The sequence below is a fragment of the Hermetia illucens genome, chromosome 2 (assembly GCF_905115235.1).
Source record: "Hermetia illucens chromosome 2, iHerIll2.2.curated.20191125, whole genome shotgun sequence".
NCBI classification, from domain to species: domain Eukaryota; kingdom Metazoa; phylum Arthropoda; class Insecta; order Diptera; family Stratiomyidae; genus Hermetia; species Hermetia illucens.
In genome coordinates this window covers 37,881,334-37,903,472 of record NC_051850.1, presented here as the reverse complement: position 1 = coordinate 37,903,472, position 22,139 = coordinate 37,881,334, and the positions used below count along the sequence as shown (strand labels likewise).

The 22,139-nt window shown below is 41.7% G+C and overlaps 2 protein-coding genes across 2 annotated transcripts; both read left to right on the top strand.

Moving 5' to 3' along the window:
- The first annotated feature begins 4,487 nt into the window (after positions 1-4,487).
- LOC119647490 (zinc finger protein Gfi-1b-like) lies at positions 4,488-6,868 on the top strand. Its single transcript, XM_038048449.1, has 2 exons — positions 4,488-5,413; positions 5,620-6,868. The coding sequence occupies exons 1-2, from the start codon at positions 5,282-5,284 to the stop codon at positions 6,757-6,759; spliced, it is 1,272 nt and encodes a 423-aa protein (XP_037904377.1). The 5' UTR covers positions 4,488-5,281; the 3' UTR covers positions 6,760-6,868.
- Positions 6,869-14,760: 7,892 nt separating this feature from the next.
- On the top strand, positions 14,761-21,984 carry LOC119647489 (zinc finger protein 345-like). Its single transcript, XM_038048448.1, has 2 exons — positions 14,761-15,017; positions 20,464-21,984. Exons 1-2 carry the CDS (start codon positions 14,880-14,882, stop codon positions 21,748-21,750), a joined length of 1,425 nt encoding a protein of 474 aa, XP_037904376.1. The 5' UTR covers positions 14,761-14,879; the 3' UTR covers positions 21,751-21,984.
- The last annotated feature ends 155 nt before the right edge of the window (positions 21,985-22,139 follow it).

Here is a 22,139-nt window from a genome sequence, read left to right as displayed (position 1 = left end):
TCGGCCCGGACAAGAAGACGTTAAGATCGATTGATGGTGGGCGACCTTGGGCAAGAAACGATGATAGAAGTTTAACATGCCCAAGTACCTTCTCAGATCGAATTGGCTTGCACGTTGACTATCCGGTTGGATGCTTTCAGAGGTAATCAGGTGGCCAAGAAATCTCACCTGCGATTGTAGAAATTTGCACTTTTCAACGTTAAGTACTAAACCGGCCTGAAGGGGATGTTGAAAAATGCACTCGAGGTGCTCTATATGCTCGAATTCAGAGGAAGACGCGACCAGAACATCATCCACATATACGAAACAGAAGTTAAGTTTTCGCAGCACAGAGTGGATGAAGAAGTGCGCGAGTACGTGCGTCGGCAACGTCTTCAAAAACGATGGAAAGAGAGTTGGACGAGCAGGATGAGATTTTTCCTGATGACCTAAGGGAAGTTGTGTGGTCAGGGACCTATTATGAATATCCACTAGCAAATCATAGGGGCACAGGAAATCCGCGCCTAAGATGGGTATATTGATGTCTGCGATTATGAAGCGCCAAGAAAACGTTCGTCGATATCCTAAACTCAAGTATTCCTGCCTTTAGCCATACCTGCGAATCGACGAAGAATTCATACCGCTAGTTTTAACGATCTGCAACCACAAAGGTGCCGACTGTGTCACCGTCCAACAGCTTCATTTCAAGCAGCAGTTGGCTTGGCGCACGGTCACCTAGCGTTAGCTCTGTCAGTATGCGGTTAAGTTTAGCCGTCTCACTCACTGACAGGCGTTTTATCAGCTTTAACAGCAGTCCTCGAAGACGTCGGAAACAAGGTCAATTGCCTCCTCGACCAGCCTGACCAGCGCGTAATTAAAACGAACGACATCCACTGTGGGCCGGCCAAAATGAATTGTTCCTCGAGTTGGAGGAACCATGCTGCCGGGCTCCTACGCCAAAACGGCGGCACTCAGATGGCCACGGTAGTTAATAAAGACATTGTTGGCGGAAGCGAACAACCCAAGAGAGAAACTGCGCAAGTGGAATTAGCGGAGTTCGAGAACCAAAGCAGTGCAAGAGCGGAGGAGAAGAAAACGGTCCTGCGCCGCCACTTGTGGCGTTCTATTTTTCTGTGATAAGATAAAGAGACAGTGCCTGACGTTTTTTACTTTACAAAAAGAATAATAATTTAACCTATTCAATATCACAACGGGGAAAAAAATGTAGGATGTTGCTGTTTGGCTTGAGGTTGCGCCGTGGTAGCTGGTGCTGCACTTCCAAATGCGAAAGACATTGTCGTGGTCGCTATCGGCACCGAATTTCCTGTCTTGATCTTAATAGTCCTTATGGCAACGTTGGTCCCGGTTGAAGTTATTCCAATTCAGAATGTTGTGCAAGTTTCGGTAGTACCCAATGAACTGGAACTAATTACCGTTGCGGCATTATTAAAGATTTTCAAATTATCCTAGTCTTCTAACTTCACAATTAAATGGTGTTATCGTACTGGAGAAGAAGCATCGACAAATGATCTTCACAAGCACCTGAAGAACGTTATCATTGATTCGGCAACAAAAAAAAATGGCTCCAGTCACAAAAAAAAGTCGGAACGGTTGGTTCGACGATGAATGTAAGCTAGCAACGGAATGAAAAAACGTCGCATACCGATTAATATAGTATTCTCAAAGAACGCGGGCATGCGTGGATACTTATCACGAACTCCGGCGAGCGGAGAAACCACTTCACAGACGGAAAAAGGTGTGTGAACTCGAAAAGTACAGGGAGCAACCACATCAGACGCGCAAGTTTTACCAACAAGTCAGCAGGATGAAGCCTTACACACCTCGATGTTCATCGTGCCGAGGCAAAGAGGAAAATCTGATTTCCGACAGAATGGGCTTATTGGAGCGATGGGTTGAGTACTCTGATGAACTACTGAACAACCAGAACTTTGGCGAATTGGAGGTCCTGCCAACTGAAGACGACGGACAAATACTGCCACCACCGCATGTAGAAGAAACAGTCCATGCACGACGGCTTAAAAATTATAAGTCGCCAGGAGCCGATGGAATTACAACCGAATTGGTTAAATATGAAGACGGCCAATTACACCAAGTTGTTCATCAACTGATGCTCACGGTGTGGGACAGTGAATCAATGCCTGACGACTCCCATACATAAAATGGGGGATATCACGCGTTGCAGCAATTATAGGGGTATCACATTACTAAGTACTAGCTATAAGGTATTTTACACTATCTTGTCAGGTCGGATAACCCCATACGCCAGAACATCATTGGCCCATACCAAAGAGGCTTCAATCCAGGCAAATCAGCAATTGATCAAATTTTCCCTTTAGTTGCACCATCTTTCATCGACTTTAAGGCCGTCTATGATAGCGTAGTCAGGGTAAAACTGTACACAGCCATGATAGGATCCGGTATTCCGATGAAATTGATAAAACTGACTAGGCTGACCCTGACGAATGTGCGAGGCCAGATAAAAGCAGCAGGATCATTCTCCAGACCATTCGACATCGACATCATAGGAAGAACGAACCGCGACGAATAAATTGCCTCTACCCAGATCGAACAGGCGGTGCGAGATCTTGGCCTGCACATCAATGAAGGCAAGAACGAAATATATGGTGACAATGTCAACAGCAAAAACCAATCAACAAACAACATCATATAGCGGTGGTCAAACGAGAACAATATAGATAGGAGACTACAACTTTGAGACCGTTGATAATTTCTCTTATCTGGGGCGAAAATCACAACCGGTAACAGTTGAGACGATGAAATCCGTGCACGGTTGTTGGCAGTCAACAGAGCCTATTTCAGCTTATAAAAACTATTTCGCTTGAAACGTCTCACCATAGGCTCTGACTGTACAAGACAATGATCTTGACAGTCCTCATGTAGGTATTCCTCGGAGAGTTAGGTTCTTAACAAGAAAAATTGCGAACTCTTGGCCGCGTTCGAGAAAAGAATCTTCCGAAGAATTCTTGGCCCCCTACATGAGGATGGACGATTCCGCAGCCTACATAACGACGAAAACCATTAGCGATACCATGACCGTCAAGTTGTGGATTAAATCCGACTCAACTGGTTGTGGTGGACGGGTCACCTAATCCGTATGGATGAGGATGATCCAGCCCGGAAAGTCTATAAGGGCAATATCTATAGTACAAAAAAAACGAGACAGACCCTTCTTGAGATGGAGGGCTGGCATAGGCCAGGACGCCAGACAGCTTTTAGGGATATCAAATTGGTGGACCTCGGCGCAAAACTAGGGTAATCGGAGTTCCTTACAAAGGCAGGCGTAGACCAGATACCAGTTGTTGCGCCGTTGAAGATGATGATGATGATGATGATAGATCAAATTTGCCATCAATGTCTTCAAGATGAAAAGAAACATTTAAAATTACTTTTTACAGTGTTTCAAGAACCACTTGTTCCTTTTTCTCAGCGAAGAAGAAAACGACTTATTTCCAAAAAGCACTGCACCTATTCTTCAAAGAAAGGAAATCGCTCCTCCTGACTTACACCCCAACTTAGGGCCGGTTTTTATAACCTTTTTGAATTTCATAGTACATATATACATACATATGTAAATGTGAATTTTTTCTAAAATCTAAATGAGATTCGAAGTATGTACATAACCAAAAATTACAAATGCTGAATGAATGAAAATCGATTGCAAGTATTTTCTTCGATATTGAAAAAGGTAGGATCATGTTTTGTAATTTTCTTATGAAGCAGAGCAGAATATGAAGCTTTATTTTCCGTGCCGTTATTTGGCAATCAAGTGAAGTTAGTTGCGATTTTGCCGTATCAAACCACCACCAGTTGGCGCTGTTGGTGTCGGATAATGAAGTATAAATACTCCTACATTTAATCAAGCAATCATTTCAGTTTTGACCATCGTTGTGATAACAGTGAATAAAAAGGAAAAAAAAGATGGAAAAGAGCCAAGAACGTATACTTTTTCTTTATGAGTTCAAACTCAATCATAAAGCAGCGGAGTCGACCAGGAACATTAACAGCGCATTTGGAGCTGATACGGTAAGCGAACGTACCACACGGCCGTGGTTCGAAAAATTCCGGTCAGGCGACGTAAACCTTCAAAGTGGGCCACGTGGACATCCAGGACCATCGATTGACAATGACGAGCTGCGTTTGCTAGTCGATCCGACACACGTCAGTCTGTGAGAGGCATTGCAGAGAAACTGAGCGTACACTATTCGACAGTTCCCCGACACTTTCAACAACTTGTAAAGATGAAAAAGCTCGACAAATGGGTTCCGCATACCCTTTCGGAGTAAAACATGGCGCTTCGAATGGAAATTTGCAGTTCTTTGCTCACCCCCAACAGAAGCGATCCCTTTTTGCACAGAATAGTGGCATGTGATGAAAAGTGAATATTATACGACAATTGTCGCCGATCTGCACAATGGCTAGATGCTGATGAGCCACCGAAGCATATGACCTCCATCCGAAGAAGGTAATGGTGACTGTTTGGTGGTCTACAGCTGGCGTTATCCACTATTCTTTTTTGGCACCTGGAGAAACGATAAATACACAGAAATGCTGTGCCCAACTCAAGGAAATGCACCAAAAATTGAGTATTCAACGGCCGAGGTTGGTTAAAAGAGATGGTGTGATACTCCTTCACGACAATGCATGACCTCATGTATTCAGCACAACGGTTCAAAAATTGAACGAATTGCAGGTGAGACTCTGCGTCATCCACCATATTCTCCGGACCTTTCGCCAACCGACTACTACTTTTTTAAGCATTTGGATCATTTTTTGGCGGAAAAACAATTTAGGAACGAAGAGGCTGTCAAAATTGCCTTCGACGAATTTATCAACACCCAATCAGTTGGACTCCTACGATACTGGCATACATGGTCTTGAATCTCGCTGGGAGAAGTGTTTTGAATCGACTGACACCTATTTTGATCGAATAAATAAATATTTGTAAGCTTTACAGTCGTTTCAAAATTTAGTACCAAAGCAGCTATTTCATTTGCAACAACCTAATAGCTTTGTTTATCCGAAAAAAAATCCGCTATTTTCTCTGTTACTAGCTTCATTTCAACGGAAAGAAAACCGGTAATGTTCAAAACGAAGTCACATAATGACATAAGGCTACGTAAGGTAATAGTACATAGTTAACGTTTCTGTGAGATTCATCCATTTAAAATTTGTAAACTTGTTTCATATTGTCAAAAAAAGTTCTCTGGTTCTATTGTAATCGATTTTAATTGAAATTCAATCGAGTTTTCCCCAAAACGTAATGAAATTCAAAAATTTGTGTCGAATATGTCTGAAACGCGGAAAAATGATGAGCTCTCTTAATGAACCTATAATTGACGGAAAAGAAAACCTTAGAGCAATGGAGTTTCTGAGTAATATCGCTAACGTAAAGGTAAGTGTAAAAGAAAAATTTTATTCTTAATTTAAACATGTTGTCCCATGATTGGATTTGGATCTCAACCGCTATTGTCACCACTAATACTTATCAATTAATAATAATTCTAATGAAAGAAATAATATTTATAATTGTTTAATGCATTCGTGAAAAATTTGTCTCTTAACCAATTTTTTCTCACTCCGCTAATGGCGATTTTACAGGTAGCTTTTGAGGAAGAAATGCCAGACCAGATATGCTACGGTTGCCTAAAGCAAATCCGGCGAATACATGCGTTCATCGCGAAATGTCAAAAAACTGATGTTGTACTGACTCGATTTAAGGAAACCCGAGACGATTTAACAAAGCTAAAGGAACTCGAAATATTCTCAATACATTCCGACTCATACCAGGATGGTACAGAAATTAAGGAAGTAGTCATTGATCAGCATCCAGTACTCGGCACAACCCCAAATGGGAAGTATATTGACGAAAGTCTTTCAGAATACCCTGAAACGATCCTTGTTACACCAGACTTCTACCCAGAACAACTGCCGGATGCTGTCATTAAAGGCGAAGGATTCATTTCCGAAATCACTTCCGTTGCAAGTCTGAACCATTCTCAATTAGATACATTCACCACATTGAAGAGGAAGAGGTCTGATATAGAGGAGCCGCTAATCTGTTCGATCTGCTCAGAAACTTTTAATTTCAAAAAACACCTAAAACAGCACATGAAAACCGCACATAGTACAATTGACCAAACAGTTGAATGTGATATTTGCCACAAAGTTTACAAAAATAAAATGTGCCTAAGGAAGCATAAACTGCTCCTACACACGGATGAGTTCATCGCTCGTTCTATTGATACGGCTGTACAGTGCCCGATCTGTTTCAAATTTTTCGACAATTTCACTTCCTTTACTTCCCACTACCAATCGCACAGGGAATTTGTATGTGAATATTGTTCAAAAACGTTTCGACGAGCCTCAGAGCTAGTCACTCATCAAGAGTCATCTCAGCGGGGGGAATTTAAGTGTGAACTTTGTTCGAAGGTATTGGAAAGGGAGTCCTGCCTGGAGGCCCATATGCAGAGCCACGAGGAAAAAGAGGAAGCAGAATGCAAAGTGTGCTTTAAGGGATGCGAAAACAAACTAGCCTTACAGATCCATATGCAGGTAATTCATGGAATAGATCCGTATCGATGTAAAATCTGCTTAAAGAAGTTTCGCACTAAAATGATGTTAACAGAACATATCCGTTGTATGCATTCTGAAAATGTTTATTATGTGGATGCCTTCGATTCACTATTCAACATTAATGCCAACCAACAATACTTAGATATGACCAGACTCGTTTTTTGAGTGTATTATTAAAGTGTTCAGTTATGTAAAGAATATTGTGACTAGAAAACTATTTTAGGATAAGAAAAAATTGTTGATAACTAAATATATTTAATATGAATTTTCCAAACAGGGAATTTTGTTTTTATCACACAAAAAGATAAGAACAAATATCGAAGCCGTTTGTTCATTGCGGAGAATGTGTTCCAAGTCGTGATCTAGATCTCTCAACTCCGTGGTGAAAGCTTTACTTTCTTAACTCATTCGCTAAACTGAAACTCCCCTGTATCAGCTGACAGAGGTACTACGGGATGCACTGTGCGCGTTTTTGGATATCGAAGGAACATTCGACAACACATCGCACACAGAGATACAGGGTGCCCTGAGCCGCAAAGGAGTGGCAAACACCCTGGCATTCTGGATGGGCAAAATGCTAGAAAGCAGGCAAATAGAAGTACCTGTGGTGCGCCAGAAATAAATTTCGAATGTCGCGAATACCAGCGGACAGATGACGTCACCGGCGCTCTCCACTCAGTTCAGACCTCGCTACAAGAGTGAAGAACAGAGTAGGTGACGAGAAACGTCAGATGAAAAAATGATAATATGATAATAAGAAAAAAGACAGGCAGTCATTGTGAAAAGAACGAGTTTTGTGCAGAAAGAAAATAGTTACAGACGGAAATCAGTTTAATTTCTAATATCTCGGAGTTATAATAAGAGTACTTTCTTGAAATTGTGTATTAAACTTTGTAAAATACGAAAAACATGTCAGAAACCTATTTCGAAGAATAGAAGCTCTTAAATTTGTCAAAAGGAAAAGAATACAAGCTCCTAAATACCGACAGGTACAAATTCTATTGTCATGAATACTCCTCAAAGTTGTCCACAGGGTGGGGTCCTATCGTCGCTTATGCAGAGTATGGTAGTGGACGAATTCCTGGACGTGCTAACAAACACGACATTGTTTTAATCTGTAGGGGGCAAATATGAGGATACTCTATATGATAGAATCCAAACTAGACTAAACGTTACTAGTGTCTGTTGCAGGAAGGCAGAGCTGAGCATTAATCCAGCCACCGTAGTACCATTCATTAGGAGATGTAAACTTGATCACTTGAGAGCCATAAGATTACATGACATGGAGATGAAACGAGAAACAGAGGTCAAATATTTGGGAATTACCCTAGACCAAAAATTACTCTGGAAGACACATGTTGGAAACACTTGTCGGAAAGCCACGAAGGCCCTGATGACTTGCAGATCCATAGCAGGAAAAAAATGGGGTTACAGCCCGAAGATACTACTTTGGATATTACTGCAATAGTAAGGCCAATGATTACCTATGGAGCGGTAATCTGGGCAGAAAGAACCGAACTCAGCACACAAGCCAGGGAATTACATAAGCTCCAAAGACTGGCTTCTGTGTGTATCAATGGGGCAATGATGACATGTCCAACGGCATCCCTGGAGGTCCTTCTGCGATTAACTCCTCTCTATCTGCACATACACATGCAGGCAAGGAGGGCAATACTCAGGATGGCCGGTAGTATGAGTGAGGCGGGGAGCTGCCTAAACCGAAGGAAGATTGATATTCTTTCTAGGCGGTATCCAGAATTACTGATACCAAGGGATAACATAACAACGAGGTTTCACTTCGATAAGAAGTTTGAAACACGTGGAGTAACAAGGCAAACTGTCAGAGCGTGGCTGCGACATACGGCTTAAACCAGCAACTGATTACTTGGTACACTGACGGATCCCTCACAGCAGAGGGAACGGGTGCCGGTGTCATTGGTCCAAGGAAAATGTACTTTGAGCCAAAGGGCAGGTACACTAGGATATTCCAGGCGGAAATATACGCCATAGACAAATGTGCCTCCTTTAATCTTCAAAGGAACTATAGGGGGCAGAACATCGCTATTCTCACCGATAGCCAAGCAGCGATAAAGGCATTTAGGTCTAACCAGGTGAACTCTAAACTGGTATGGGAATGCCTTGAGAGACTGAATACACTCGACTCGTCCAACAAGGTCTTTGGGTTCCAGGCCATGCTGGGTTGGAAGACAACGAGGCAGCGGACGAACTAGCCAAGAAGGGAGCAGGGACGCCTTTACACGGGCCAGAACCCTTTTGTGGAATCGCAAACGGTTTCATGGCTATGAATCTAAGAAATGAAGAGAAACGGTTGAGGGAACTATACTGGGCGGGCCTACCAGGGATGGAGCAGTCCAGGGTGCTTATTGGGGAATACGAACCCATACGCACAAAGGATTACTTAAACCTCACCAAAAGGAATCTCCGAATTATAGTGGGAATTCTCACTGGTGATTGTCGGCCAAACTAACTATAACTATACTACTAGGGAAGCTAGAGATATCTACGGACACTGCCTACAGGTTTTGTGAGGAGTATGACGAAACATCTATACACGTCCTGGGACAGTGTCCGGCACTTGTGCAAAGTAGGTCGAGGCATCTGGGAGAACACTTAATACCAGATGCAAAGCTGAAAGATCTGGAAGTAGGGAACATACTAAAGTTCCGAACGGTTATAGGCCTGCTTGAGATACTATGATCAATAGGTACACTATAACCAGTAAAAGGGGCACAATAGTGCTTCAAGGACGCGGTGCAACTTTCCCTCAACAGAATAATAATAACTCATTTAAATCATTTAAAATTTCAATAAAAAAATAGTTCGATATTTGAGGGTCGGAGAATTCGGTAATGGACTTGCAAAAAAAATCATTTTATTCATATCCGACTTCCTCAATGACGGATCGAATAAAATTGCGTTGAACTTTTTTAATCGCAGCGACGGAAAGTGAACCAGACCTTCTTTTGTTTCAGCCTTTGTCCCGTTCACAAGCGGGGTCGACTCGTCGTGATCGATCTCGCGATTTTGTTTTATCAAAAGCCTCATCTGGATGCAATCACGACGCTTGGAAATTTCCATCCAATGTATCAAGCCACCGTTGTTTCGGCCGGCCTTTTGGTCGCTCACCATCGACTTCGATGTTCAGACCATTCTTGTCAAGTGAATTCTCGTTAGCGCGAATTACGTGACCATACCATCGAAGACGCCTTTCTCGCAATTTTCCCTCGATCGCATTAACGCAAGACACCGTTCATTGTCTTTTATAGTCGGCAAACACGCGGAACCATAGAGGGCGACTGGGCGGACGACATTACGGTAAATTTTAGATTTGAGATGTTCGTTGATACGTCGATCACAAACAACGTCAGCTGTGGAACACCCTTCATCCAGGTTGCGCTAATGTGTGAACCAATTTTATAATGCAGTTCTCCATTAGCTGATAGCATTGACCCAAGATATTTCAATCGTTCAGTTCTGGGCAGGTTACTGCCGTTGACAGTGATTGTGTCTGTTTCATGGGGATCGAGTGTCAAAAATTCATTTTTATTCAGATTCAATTTGAGACCATGTTGCATGAGGCGATCATTCCATTTTTGGACAAGTTGCTTGAAATTAATTTTGCTATTCGACGCTAGGAAAACATCATCTGGTTAAAGCAACGTATAGGGTATTGGACGTTGGAGGTTTCGTGTAACAGTGTCCATAAAAAGAGCAAAAAGGAGTGGTGAGAGGGCGGTTATTTCATTACCACCAACAGAGAGACGGAGTGATTTTAATATACCCACCACACTTCCAACTTTTCTTTTCGGATCGTAGTAGAGCAGTTGGACCCAGCGGACGAGTTCTTCTGGCACTAAGTGTTGTCGTAAAGCTTACAAGATGAGTTCGTGTGGCACATGGTCAAACGCTTTCTCTAGATCCAGAAATCCAATATAAAGAGGGCGATGCTTCTCACTGTGTTTCTCCGTGAATAACTCCACAGCGTGTATTGCGTCAGTAGTTGCCCAGTTCTTGACAAATTCAGCTTGATTCACGGTTATTTGAACGATTTCACGAATACGATTGTCAAAAATGCGTTCAAAAATCTTCATGGTATAGGGAAGTAACCGGATCGGATTGTAATTGGAACATTCTCCAAATGCCTGAAATGCTTGTGAAAGTGAAAGATGAACAAGTTCTTCAGTTGAAATCTACTGGAAATAGTCTCGCCATCTATCCGTCGCGGCTCGACGATTGGTAAGCAAAGTGACAAGAACGATAGTCATTAACGCAACAGAAGTGTTCGATATTCTGTGTGCGTTGGTATCTGCTTTTGTCCAAGTCGATACAGATCTCTCTCGCCATCTTGAGTGTACAGTTTATCGTAAAGAACTTTGAAATGGACCGCTCGGGTGCCAGCGATCCCTTTCTTTGCTTCCCGGTTGGCATTCTTATAAATTTGCCAATTGGTGAGCGTTTATGATCGAGAAATTTGTGGTGAAGGCGTTTCTTTTCACGAAGCTTAATTTCAACATCGTCATTCCAAAGCCAAGTATCTCTGTTGATGAACCGCTTACCTGGCTTGGTGCCCCGAGGATTGCAGAGGGCGCGTTGTGAATCGTGTCTTTAATTTGGTTCCACGATTCTTCCACATTCGTAATGGTTGGTAATCGCGTAAGTAAGATCATTTCTTCTTTCTTCTTACGAAATGGCCACCATTGAATGCGCGGCGGGTTAGTGCGTTCCTCGCGCTCTTTTATCGGTAACTTGACATAAGGAACGGCTTTACAATCAGTGACGGTGGTAAAATGTCGGCATCTTATAAGAATATAGTTGATTTGCGTTTTGCTATTCCCACTAGAAAATGTAGGAATATGAGAGATGAACCATGCATTCATATGTACAAGGTCATAGGTGTCCGCAAAATCGACTATACGCTCTTCACACTTATTGCGCGTTCCAAACCCCTTTTCCCCATGACAACAGTTTAGGAGGGTTGGATAAAGTCAAAGTCAGAAAAGATGCGCAATATGAAGCCAGAGATTCCGGGAGCACGATTCGTGACGATAATGCAGAGTCTGTCTAAGCGGAGCTTATCGCCAAAAGTTATGCCCAAATCTGCCGGTTTTGGTGGTCGCAAAAAGATTATTAAATCAGAGTGGGAGTGGGCAACAGCAGTGTCTCCACGATCTCTGATTAATTATTAATTAATCATTATCTTGGTTGATCAGGTACTGAAGAAGGGCACAACTTGTGCCCGAAATGCGTTTATACTAATAAATAAGTTATCCCGTTTCAGGAAGAAAATCAATTTTATTTTATTTAGATTCTCTTAGGAAGCGTGGCTAGAAGCGACAAAATCGAAATTGATGGTAAGAGTCCGAGTCTATGTCGACATTTAATCAACTCTTGAAATACAAAAACAAAAAAAGGGAAGGTCTGAGTGAAGGCATTCGGTTCCTTCGCTTATGTTTGAGATACAAACTCATACCTCAATCGTATTGGGTAAATGTACATTTAGGGGTATTAAACTCGAAAAAGCAAAAATCTTCGATAATCAAATTTTTAGTGAAAAATTCCATCAAACATCTCCATGGGCAATTAGCTAAGATGAGTTTCAGGGCATACATTTTACATTTAAAACTCGCGGGTGAGATCAAGGGAAGAAAAGGATACTGTGGACAAGCTACAGGGCCTTCCAATGCGAAAAGGCATGGAAAAGACAATCTTAGGAAAAAAGCTAAACCATTTGATACAAGTGTGGAGCGAAAAGGTTAATCTGAATGAAACAGCGAACCGTACTTCGTGGTGAATAAATCCAAACAAATCTTCAACAAGACAAAGAGGAACTTTTGAATATGGGCTTATACTTTGCATTCCAACAACCAAGTCTTCCGAAGGAACAGATCGTCATCGACATTGAGGCAGGCATTCAATTTGAAAATAACGAATTAAAAGAAGCAACCGGTAATAATGTAGCTAGCACCCTTTCCTCACATAATAAACCTGCCCTCAAGGAACTACAGATAACGCAAAGACAAAGAAAAAAATTTATTTAAAAGCGGACAAAGGAAATGCGGTCGTAATAGTGGAGAAGATGGACTACGACGCGACTATGTTCGAAAACCTTTGCACGGGAGGATACTTTGAACTGAAGAAAGACCCTTTACCGGATTCCCTCAAACGGACAGAAATTAATACTTATTAAAGGAATGCTGCCACATTATTGAGAATCCAGCCCAACTTCGGATGCCCAATCCCGTACTGCCAAGAATAAAAACCTGGGAACGAATTCCGTGAAATCATAACAGCCATAAACTCGCCCACACAAAATATCGCCAAGTGGCTGTTTAATAGGTTTAAGGAACTAGGCGGACTGCCCGCTAGAATAGCCATCATGAATAGAGAAAACCTCATCAGGAAACTTAAAGTTGTGGAATTTACGACACCGGATGTAGAACTAGTGTCATACGACGTGTTTCCAAGCTTCCCAGTGAAGGAGCCGCTTTTATATCTGGAGGAATGACTACTGAGTAAAAATCCCACATCCTTGGCCTGGAAAAAATAGGCAGGGAGGCTCATGAAACTTGCGGGGGTATATATGTCGGATAGGTACCTGACGTTTAGAGGGAAGTTCTACAAAGGAACTAGAAGGATGGCAATGGAGGACCCCCATTCACCGTTTTTGAGTGACATATTCATGGGCTAGATTGAGAATGATGTACACTCCATAGACCTGCTCCCAAAGATCTGGTCGAAGTATGCAGATGACATTTTCACCATTGTCCATGAAGACAAAGTGGAGAAGATGCTGGAGGTCCAGAATAAGCTATATCGGAACCTTAGATTAACAATGGAAGTAGAAGTTAATGGAGAAATCCCGTTTCTTGATTTAAGGAGCATGAGAAAGAAAAAGAAGATCTCTTTTGACATCTGCAGGAAGTCTACGAACACACATCGAACGATACCACATAATTCGAACCACTCCCATTCACATAAATGGCCCATCGATTGTTCACCATCGATTGTTCACCGTGTCCCTCAGTGCTGAAAGATTTATGAAAGATCAACATCGGAGTGAAGAACGGTTTCTAACGGTCGATTATTGAAAGACTCATGTGGAAAAGGCAAAACGACAAGAAATAAGGACAATGACATCCCTCCCTGATAAAAACAATCAAAGGGCTAAACATCAACATGTTGTCATTGAGTAGAATTTACTAGCTCAAAAGCAGACTGAGATCCCCCAATCCCCAATCCCTGAATCTAGTGGGATATATAAAGTGCATATCCAGATTGTGAAAAGTGCTACACAGGATAAATTAAAAGACTAGTTTCAGTACGTCGGGGAGAGCACGAGAGAGAAGTGGAAATGGCCAGGAAAAAGAATAAGAACACAACGGTGAAATCGATCATAGCACGACACATAGCATTATATGGGACAACGTAGAAGTCATCAAGGAATGCACGAGCAGGAGGAAGTTGGACGTGCAAAAAAGCTTGGCGATCCTAATGGAACCAGAAGGGAGCAGATTGAACCACGACACGGGCAACATGCAATCGAAGCTTCTGAGAGAGGTGGCAAAGGTGACACCGGGCAACAGTAGTGTCTCCATGATCTCTGATTAAGGAATTAGGTAGTAATTATATGATCCCAATGTTAAATTTTAATATTTCTAGGGCATAATAGGAATCGTTAATTTAGTTTATCAGGTACTGAAGAAGAGAGGAATAAATACCATAATTTATCCCTTTCAAGGAGAAACCAATTGTATTTTATTTTATTTAGTTCAAATAAATGAAATTATTATTATTCCACAATGTGAATTATTTTGTATTAAGTTGAATATCAAGGCATAATGTCCACATCCCTTAAATAAAGTTTCTACTTATTGCAAAAACTTACTTGATATTGAAGAAAACGACTGAACGAACACGAAAAGCCCACTCTTCATCACGCATCTTTATCACACTATTTACTTAATAAAATTATAAATCTGATTTCCACATTTCTCACATTTTAACCATATTAGAAACGAACTGGAACTAATATTCCCAGGAAAAAACTGTTCAGTCTAATCATTCCAGGAGCATTCCCGCCAAATTGTATGCGTTCACATTTCTTCCAAATAACATCAGCGCCTCCGTTGAGAAATTTTTAGTGACAAACTTGATTACGAACTGTCAAAACCAACAGGTCATAATTTTGTAAACAAAGTTTCGTATCCGAGCGTATTCGCTTTTGGTTAGGCAATTTAACAATATTTTGACGGAGTTACGCTGCAATGGATCTGGCTGATGTTTGTAGGACATGTTTCAGCCCGGATAATCTTGAATATACTATATTCGATGTAATTCCACTGGAGAATCAACCATCGGAAATAATGGTTATTGACCTGCTGGGGCTCATTCCGAGGATAAGTGTAAGTTTCCCACGTTTAATTATTTACGACTGTAGAGTGCATATGATGGGTGCGATGGCGAATTTGCATAAATAACCATGTCAAACTTTAGTGCCGATGGAAACTGACACCTGAAGAGCAAAAAATCGCGACCTACGTTCATTTGGAGAATTGTAAAAAGTCTTACCTAATTTTCGCTTGGCGATACCCGAGTACAATCTGCCAGTAAATGTGCACCAATATGGAATGTTCCAAATTTATCCTGATCTGATTGTAGCCAAATGACTGGATTTTTTCCGTCGGCTATTTCCTGGGTGGCGTTCGAACCCCATAATTATTTTTCGCTGAGGAAGTTGAACAGCTCTCAGTAATCAACGAAGCGAATCTGATGAACAAAGTGCCACAATCAATTCATGATAGTAAATTACATGAATTGCAGGTTTTTTGCGGGTAATCATTCACTGTACAAAGATTAGAATTAAAATAAGTAAATTTCTCAGAAGAGCAGTCGCCTTTTATTTACGGTGGTTGTTTTTTGGATCGTTTATTTTCCGAGCGGTGAACATTAGACCCCCGGTCTCTGATGCATCTCCAGCCACCTCGGCCTAACGACCGGGTCGTCCAAATCGAAGGCCTTGAAGTGAGCTGGTTTCAATGTCAATCACATCTTTGCGTCATTTCCATGGCTTTCCTTGTGGTAGATTTCTTTGAATTTGCCTCGCAGTTTCACGGATTACAAATTGTTTTGTTTTTTCATTGTATGAAAAGCCACTACAGAAATTCATTCCATTGTAGGCGGCATTTCGTTTGTTTGCTTCCATATAGCATTTATCATTCCTTCCATCTTTCCCTTCCCCAATTTCTCAGTCCGAGCGACCATTGGACTGTAGCACTGTAATAAAAATTAATCTTACCCGAAACCTACCAACCTTGAGTACCCTCTTCTTTCTAAACTCCAATAATCCCTTTTTTCTAATAGCTAAAAACACAACATCATGTGCATAACCCTGACGTTGTGCAATTAGGTGCATTGTGACCATTGTGATGTAAGCAATCATTTGCTTATGTACTGGGACGAAACAACTGAAAATACGCTGTAGCCTGAGATTACTGTTATTGCAAACTGAACCCAAAGTTTTCAGTCTTCGTCCGAGAAGAAAAATATTGTTTCTTTGTAGCCTGGAAAGAGGTGTAGCGGGCTCTTAGGTTGAGGCGATGGTAGATCTTATGAGGAATTTTGCGATGCAAGTTGGGTGAAAAATAATAAAGAATAAGCCATGAAAAGCCTAAAACTGTTAAGAGTCAGTTATTTCTTCGCCGGCCCGTGTATTTTTTGTCACTTAATCGAAAAGAAACTGAAGAAAAAAATTTGGGAGGGTCGTAGGAAATCTACAAGGTTCGTACTACTTTTCTTATATCTTTCCGAACAGTAGCAACAATAAGGAGGATGCGAAACGCTAAAGTTGGCTAAACAAGGTCAAGCGCAGGAAGTTTCATCTACGTCGCCGCTAATGTTCGGCGTTACATTTTACACAAGCCTGTCGTTCTGTTAGTTGAGACGAGTTTCCCGGCGTATATTATTGATGTTGCTATCTATCAAAATAGCAAAATTGAGTGGAAATATGGGAAGAAGAAGATCAAATATGACCCATTGGGTCGGAAAATCAAAGAAAAAAAAATACTCGAATATAACGAACAAGTTGAGATTCAATATAAATGGACAACTACCAAGAGGGACTCCATTAGATCTTGACATGAATTTTGAAAAATTTGATCGTCGCTATGAATATCAATGCGAAAATTGATTACTAAATAATATAAGCACTGCCGTGAAGATTTGCGAAAAGTAATGTGAAAGTATTAGCTTAAGCGGTGTCAATATAATTCGCACAGATTTAATTCTTTCCCGAGAGATACGTTTTCAGCTTTACACGTCAAGGGGTTTGGACAGCAGAGCATCTTTCAGATCACCAACTCGAACAGGAGTTCCTCGCAGAATGACAGGGCACTTGTAGAAGTCTTCCTCGGTAATAGCTTGGATGTGGGGGGTCATCAATGCGGTACCGGATATGCGACTCGACTTTAGCTGATGGCTTGGATTTCACACTTATCCAAACCGAATTCCATCCGAATATTACGACTAAACATGTCTACTATTCGCAACAGACTTCTAAGGTGGTCGTCAGCACCAGCATACTTCTTGATGTCATCTAAGTACATCAAGTGTTTTAGCTCAGAATGAGCAGTAGCACATCAACATCATCAGGTGTGCGGAACGCTATCAAAAGCCTCGGCGTAATCGATATAGCAAGCAATTAAAGACAATTATTTGGCCTCTAGTTGCCTATCCTACAACATCTTAATCCAACTCGGCAGACTTCTTGCTCCTCGGAAAATACGTTCTTATTTCAAGAAGCACTTGATCATCATCATAAACGGCGCAACAACCGGTATGTGGTCTAAGCCTGCCTTAATAAAGAACTCCAAACATCTTGGTTTTGCGCCGAGGTCCACCAATTCGATATCCTAAAAAGCTGTCTGGCGTCCTGAGCTACGCCATCGCTCCATCTCAGGCAGGGTCTGCCTCGTCTTCTTTTTCTACCATAGATATTGCCCTTATAGACTTTCCGGGCTGGATCAACCTCATCCATACGGAGTAAGTGACCCACCTACCACAACCTATTGAGCCGGATTTTATCCATAACCTGACGGTGATGGTATCGCTCATAGATTTCGTCGTTATGTAGGCTACGGAATCGTCCATGCTTATGTAGGGGACCAAAAATTCATCGGAGGATTCTTCTCTCGAACGCGGCCAAGAGTTCGCAATTTTTCTTGCTAAGAACCCAAGTCTCCGAGGAATACATGAGGACTGGGAAGATCATTGTCTTGTACAGTAAGAGCTTTAACCCTATGGTAAGACGCTTCGAGCGGAATAGTTTTTGTAAGCTGAAATAGGCTGACCTAGATAGGAGAAATTATGAACGGTCTCAAAGTTGTAGTCTCCTATCTTTATTCTTCCCGTTTAACCAGTGCGGTTTGATGTTGGTTGGTTGATTTTCGGTGTTGACGTTGCCATCATGTATTTTGTCTTGCCTTTACTGTGCAGCCCAAGATCTCGCGCCGCCTGCTCGATCTGGATGAAGGCAGTTTGTACGTCTCGGGTCGTTCTTCCCATGATGTCGATATCGTCAGCATAGGCTAGTAGTTGGGTGGACTTAAAAAGGATCGTACCCCTTGCATTTACCTCAGCATCACGGATCACTTTCTCCAAGGACCAGGTTAAAGAAGACACATGATAGGGCATCCCCTTGCTGTAGACCGTTGTTGATGTCGAATGGTCTTGATTGTGATCCTGCTGCTTTTATCTGGCCTCGCACATTGGTCAGGGTCAGCCTAGTCAGTCTTATCAATTTCGTTGGAATACCGATTTCTCTCATGGCCGTATACAGTTTTACCCTGGCTATGCCATCATAGGCGGCTTTAAAGTCGATGAAAAGATGGTGCAACTGATGTCCGCATTCCAACATTTTCTCCATCGCTTGCCGCAGAAAGAAAATCTGATCTGTTGCTGATTTGCCTGGAATGAAGCCTCTTTGGTATGGGCCAATGATGTTTTGGGCGTATGAGGCTATCCGGCCTAGCAAGATAGCGGAGAATATCTTATAGATGGTACTCAGCAACGTGATATCTCTATAATTGCTGCACTGTGTGATTCTTCCCTTTTTACGTTTGAGAGAGATAATGCCTCTTTGCCAGTCGTCAGGCATGGATTCACTGCCACACAAGTTGATGAACCACTGGGTAATTGGTCGCCTCCTTATTGAACCGATTCAGCTGTAATTCCATCGGCTCCTAGCGACTTATAATTTTTAAGCCGATGAATTGCACGGACTGTTTCTTCTATACTTGATGGTGGCAGCATTTGTTCGTCGTCTTCAGTTGGTGGGACCTCCAACTCGCCGATGTTCTGGTTGTTTAGTAGTTCATCAAAATACTCAATCCATCGCTCCAATATGCCCTGTACTTTTCTAGTTCAGGTTGGTTCTCCCAGGCTTCCTTTTCCCGTCTGTGAAGTCACTTCTCCGCTCGACGGAGTTCTTGATAAGTCTCTGCGCGTGCCCGCGTTCTTTGAGAATGCAACATTACTCGGTATGCAGCATTCTTCCGTTCCGTTGCTAGCTTACATTCATCGTCAAACCAGCCGTTTTGACTTTTCTTGCGGCTAGAGTCAAGTATCTTTGTAGCCATATCAATGATAATGTTCTTCAGGTGATTGTGAAGGTCATTTGTTGATGCTTCATCTCAAGGATCTCTGTTGACTGCAGTTATTGCGGCATCCATTTCGACCTAATAGGTGTTGCGGAGGGCTGTGTTGTGAATGGCTTCAGTATTCACTCTCAACTAATTGTCAGAGGGGATTGTAGGTGGTGTCGTAATTCGAGCTCGGAGTACTATGCTAACGAGATAGTGGTCCGAGTCTATATTGGCCCCCTATATGTTCTGACATTCATCAAGGCTTAGAGGTGGCGACGTTCAATCAGCTGGTGGTCAATTTGGTTGAAAGTGGTCCCACCTGGAGAGGCCCATGTATGTTTGTGGACCGCAGGTACTTCCAACAACCATTCCGTGTCATACTTCTAACTGAATGGTTCGCAGTCCGTTATCATTGGTATCCCTATGTAAGCTATGGGAGCCGACATATCACCTGCTCCGTCCCTACTTTACTGTTGAAATCTCAAAGTATGATTGTGATATCATACTTGGGACAGGCTTCGAGGGTCCGCTCAACTGCCTCGTAGAAGGTATCCTTCTCCAACTCTGCAGTCTCCTATGTAGGAGCGTGAACGTCTATGAGGCTTATATTTCTAAACTTGCCTCGCAAAAGCAGAGTGCATAGCCTTTCGCTTATATTTTCAAAGCCGATAACAGCAGGTTTCATTTTTGGGCTGACTAAGAAACCTACTCCGAGCACATGGTTTACTGGATGGCCGCTATAATATACGGTGTAGTGGATCTTCTCCAGTCCCTGTCCATCGCATCTCTTGCAACGTTGTTAGATAACCCTTATAATTGGACAGGGTATCGGCTAGCTGCTCAGCAGCATTCTGTCTGTACAGGGAGCGCACGCTCCATGTGAAAATGCGCAAATCATTAATCCGTTGTCGTTGCCAGGTTCGTCGTTGTAAAATCCATCCTGTCCGAGGCTCCTTCCGTGTTTTCGTAACATCGGTTTTCCATGTAGGGTTGTCAGCCCTACCCAACCCCCAACCTGGAGGACCAGTTGGTACATTTTGTCCCGTTTTTAGGTGCGGGAGACTCGTCTTCATGAGGTGGAGATAGGGTTTGGTAGTAGAGGTGTTGTATTATTAAGTGTAAATTAGTTGGATTTTTTTCTTTTCCTTCTACTGGTATATTCCTAATCACAAAAATCAAATCATGCTAACTTTTCCTTTTTACTTTGCAGATAACGGACATATCTCCCCCATTACGAATATGCACGAAATGTATGGAATTTATGAAACTCATATATACCTTTATTTCCCAATGCGAAAAATCTGAAACATACATTAGGCAATTGCAAACGCAGATATTTAACGACCAAAGCAACCAAAATGTAGAGCAATCTTCAATGAGTTCTGCTCTGAGTCCAACTATTAACAATGGAACTAGTGGCGGTATTTCAATAAAACTTGAAAGAAGTCTGAGTACGGACCAATTTCTGGAAGAAAAACCACTAAATACTCAAGACGATTTTAAGGATTCCACTGAATATAAATTTCTGTCGTCAAAAGAAACAATACCCCCGGTTGCAATAAAACAAGAACCTGAACTTGAACTGTGGGAAGATATTGAACTTGTTCCTGAAGAAGAATCATATCAGCTACCGGCTATGGATCAAGTCAGTTCCTCTTCAAATCTGAATTCGAGCGATGAAAATGTACAAAAGGGTTTTCAATGTTCGTGTGGAGAACGGTTTTCTAGAAAATTAAGTTATAGCCGGCACGTGAAAAACTGTTTGCCCCTTTACGAGTGTGATATTTGCTCGATGGCATTTCAAGACAAAACCAGCGCATTTTCGCACTTTAAAACATCCCATCCTGGTGAAAAGCCAGCAATTACCGAAAACAATCAACGTAACTCTAAAAGCAACCGACTTACTAATAAAAATACGAGCATCTTACCTGAACGAGTTCAAGTGTTTGTTACCGAAGAAGCAACGAAATATTTCCCGTGCAAGTACTGTTCAAAACAACTAAAAACCGAAAAATCCCGTGCCATGCACATGCGGGTGCATAATTCAAAGCACAAGTGTGAAGAGTGTAACAAACATTTCAGAACCGGCACCCACCTTCGAGCTCATGAGATGCGTGTTCATCCCGGCAAATGGAATGCTATTCAATGTGGTATTTGTGAAAGATACTTTGCATGCAAATCAGACTATTTTCGACACCAACTGACGCACACAAAAGAAACACCGTTTGAATGTAACATGTGCCCACAAAAATATCGCTACAAGAAATTCCTTGAGAACCACATGAGGCAATCCCATGATATCAATGAGGAGGAATTACAGGAATTCTTGAAGGAAAAATACGGCAGAAAATCATGGCTCAGCGGCACCTTTACGTGTGATATATGCTCAATGGAAATGGTGAGGGCGGACGTTGCAGCACATCTAGAAAATCATATGCTGAATAGAGATGTAGAAAATAAGAAGAATAAGAGCGCATCTAACAATAAAAATCATTGAAATAAGCCCCGATTAAGTTTTTTTCAACAGGACATGTTCTTAGGAGGGCTAAGTAAGTGGTTGGAATTTAGAACAGAAAAGAGCTTTTCGATATGTTGTAAATGAGTAAATTTTCAATTCTATTTCATTTGCATTTATCTTAGATCTGTCTGTGCTTAAATTGAATGCTAAAACTGGAAGTGTATGTTTGATGTGTTTTTACTTAGAAATAAATGTTTGGCTGACATATTTTTTTAAAGAAATTAAAACTCTAAAAGTAGATATTTTGCATGAAAGGCTTGATGCAACTGTGTTACAAAATAGATTGGTTTGGTCATAATCCCGATTAATGTCAAATGTGTTTATCCTTTCTAGTGACAATATGACACTTTCGATTGTTATTTTGAAAG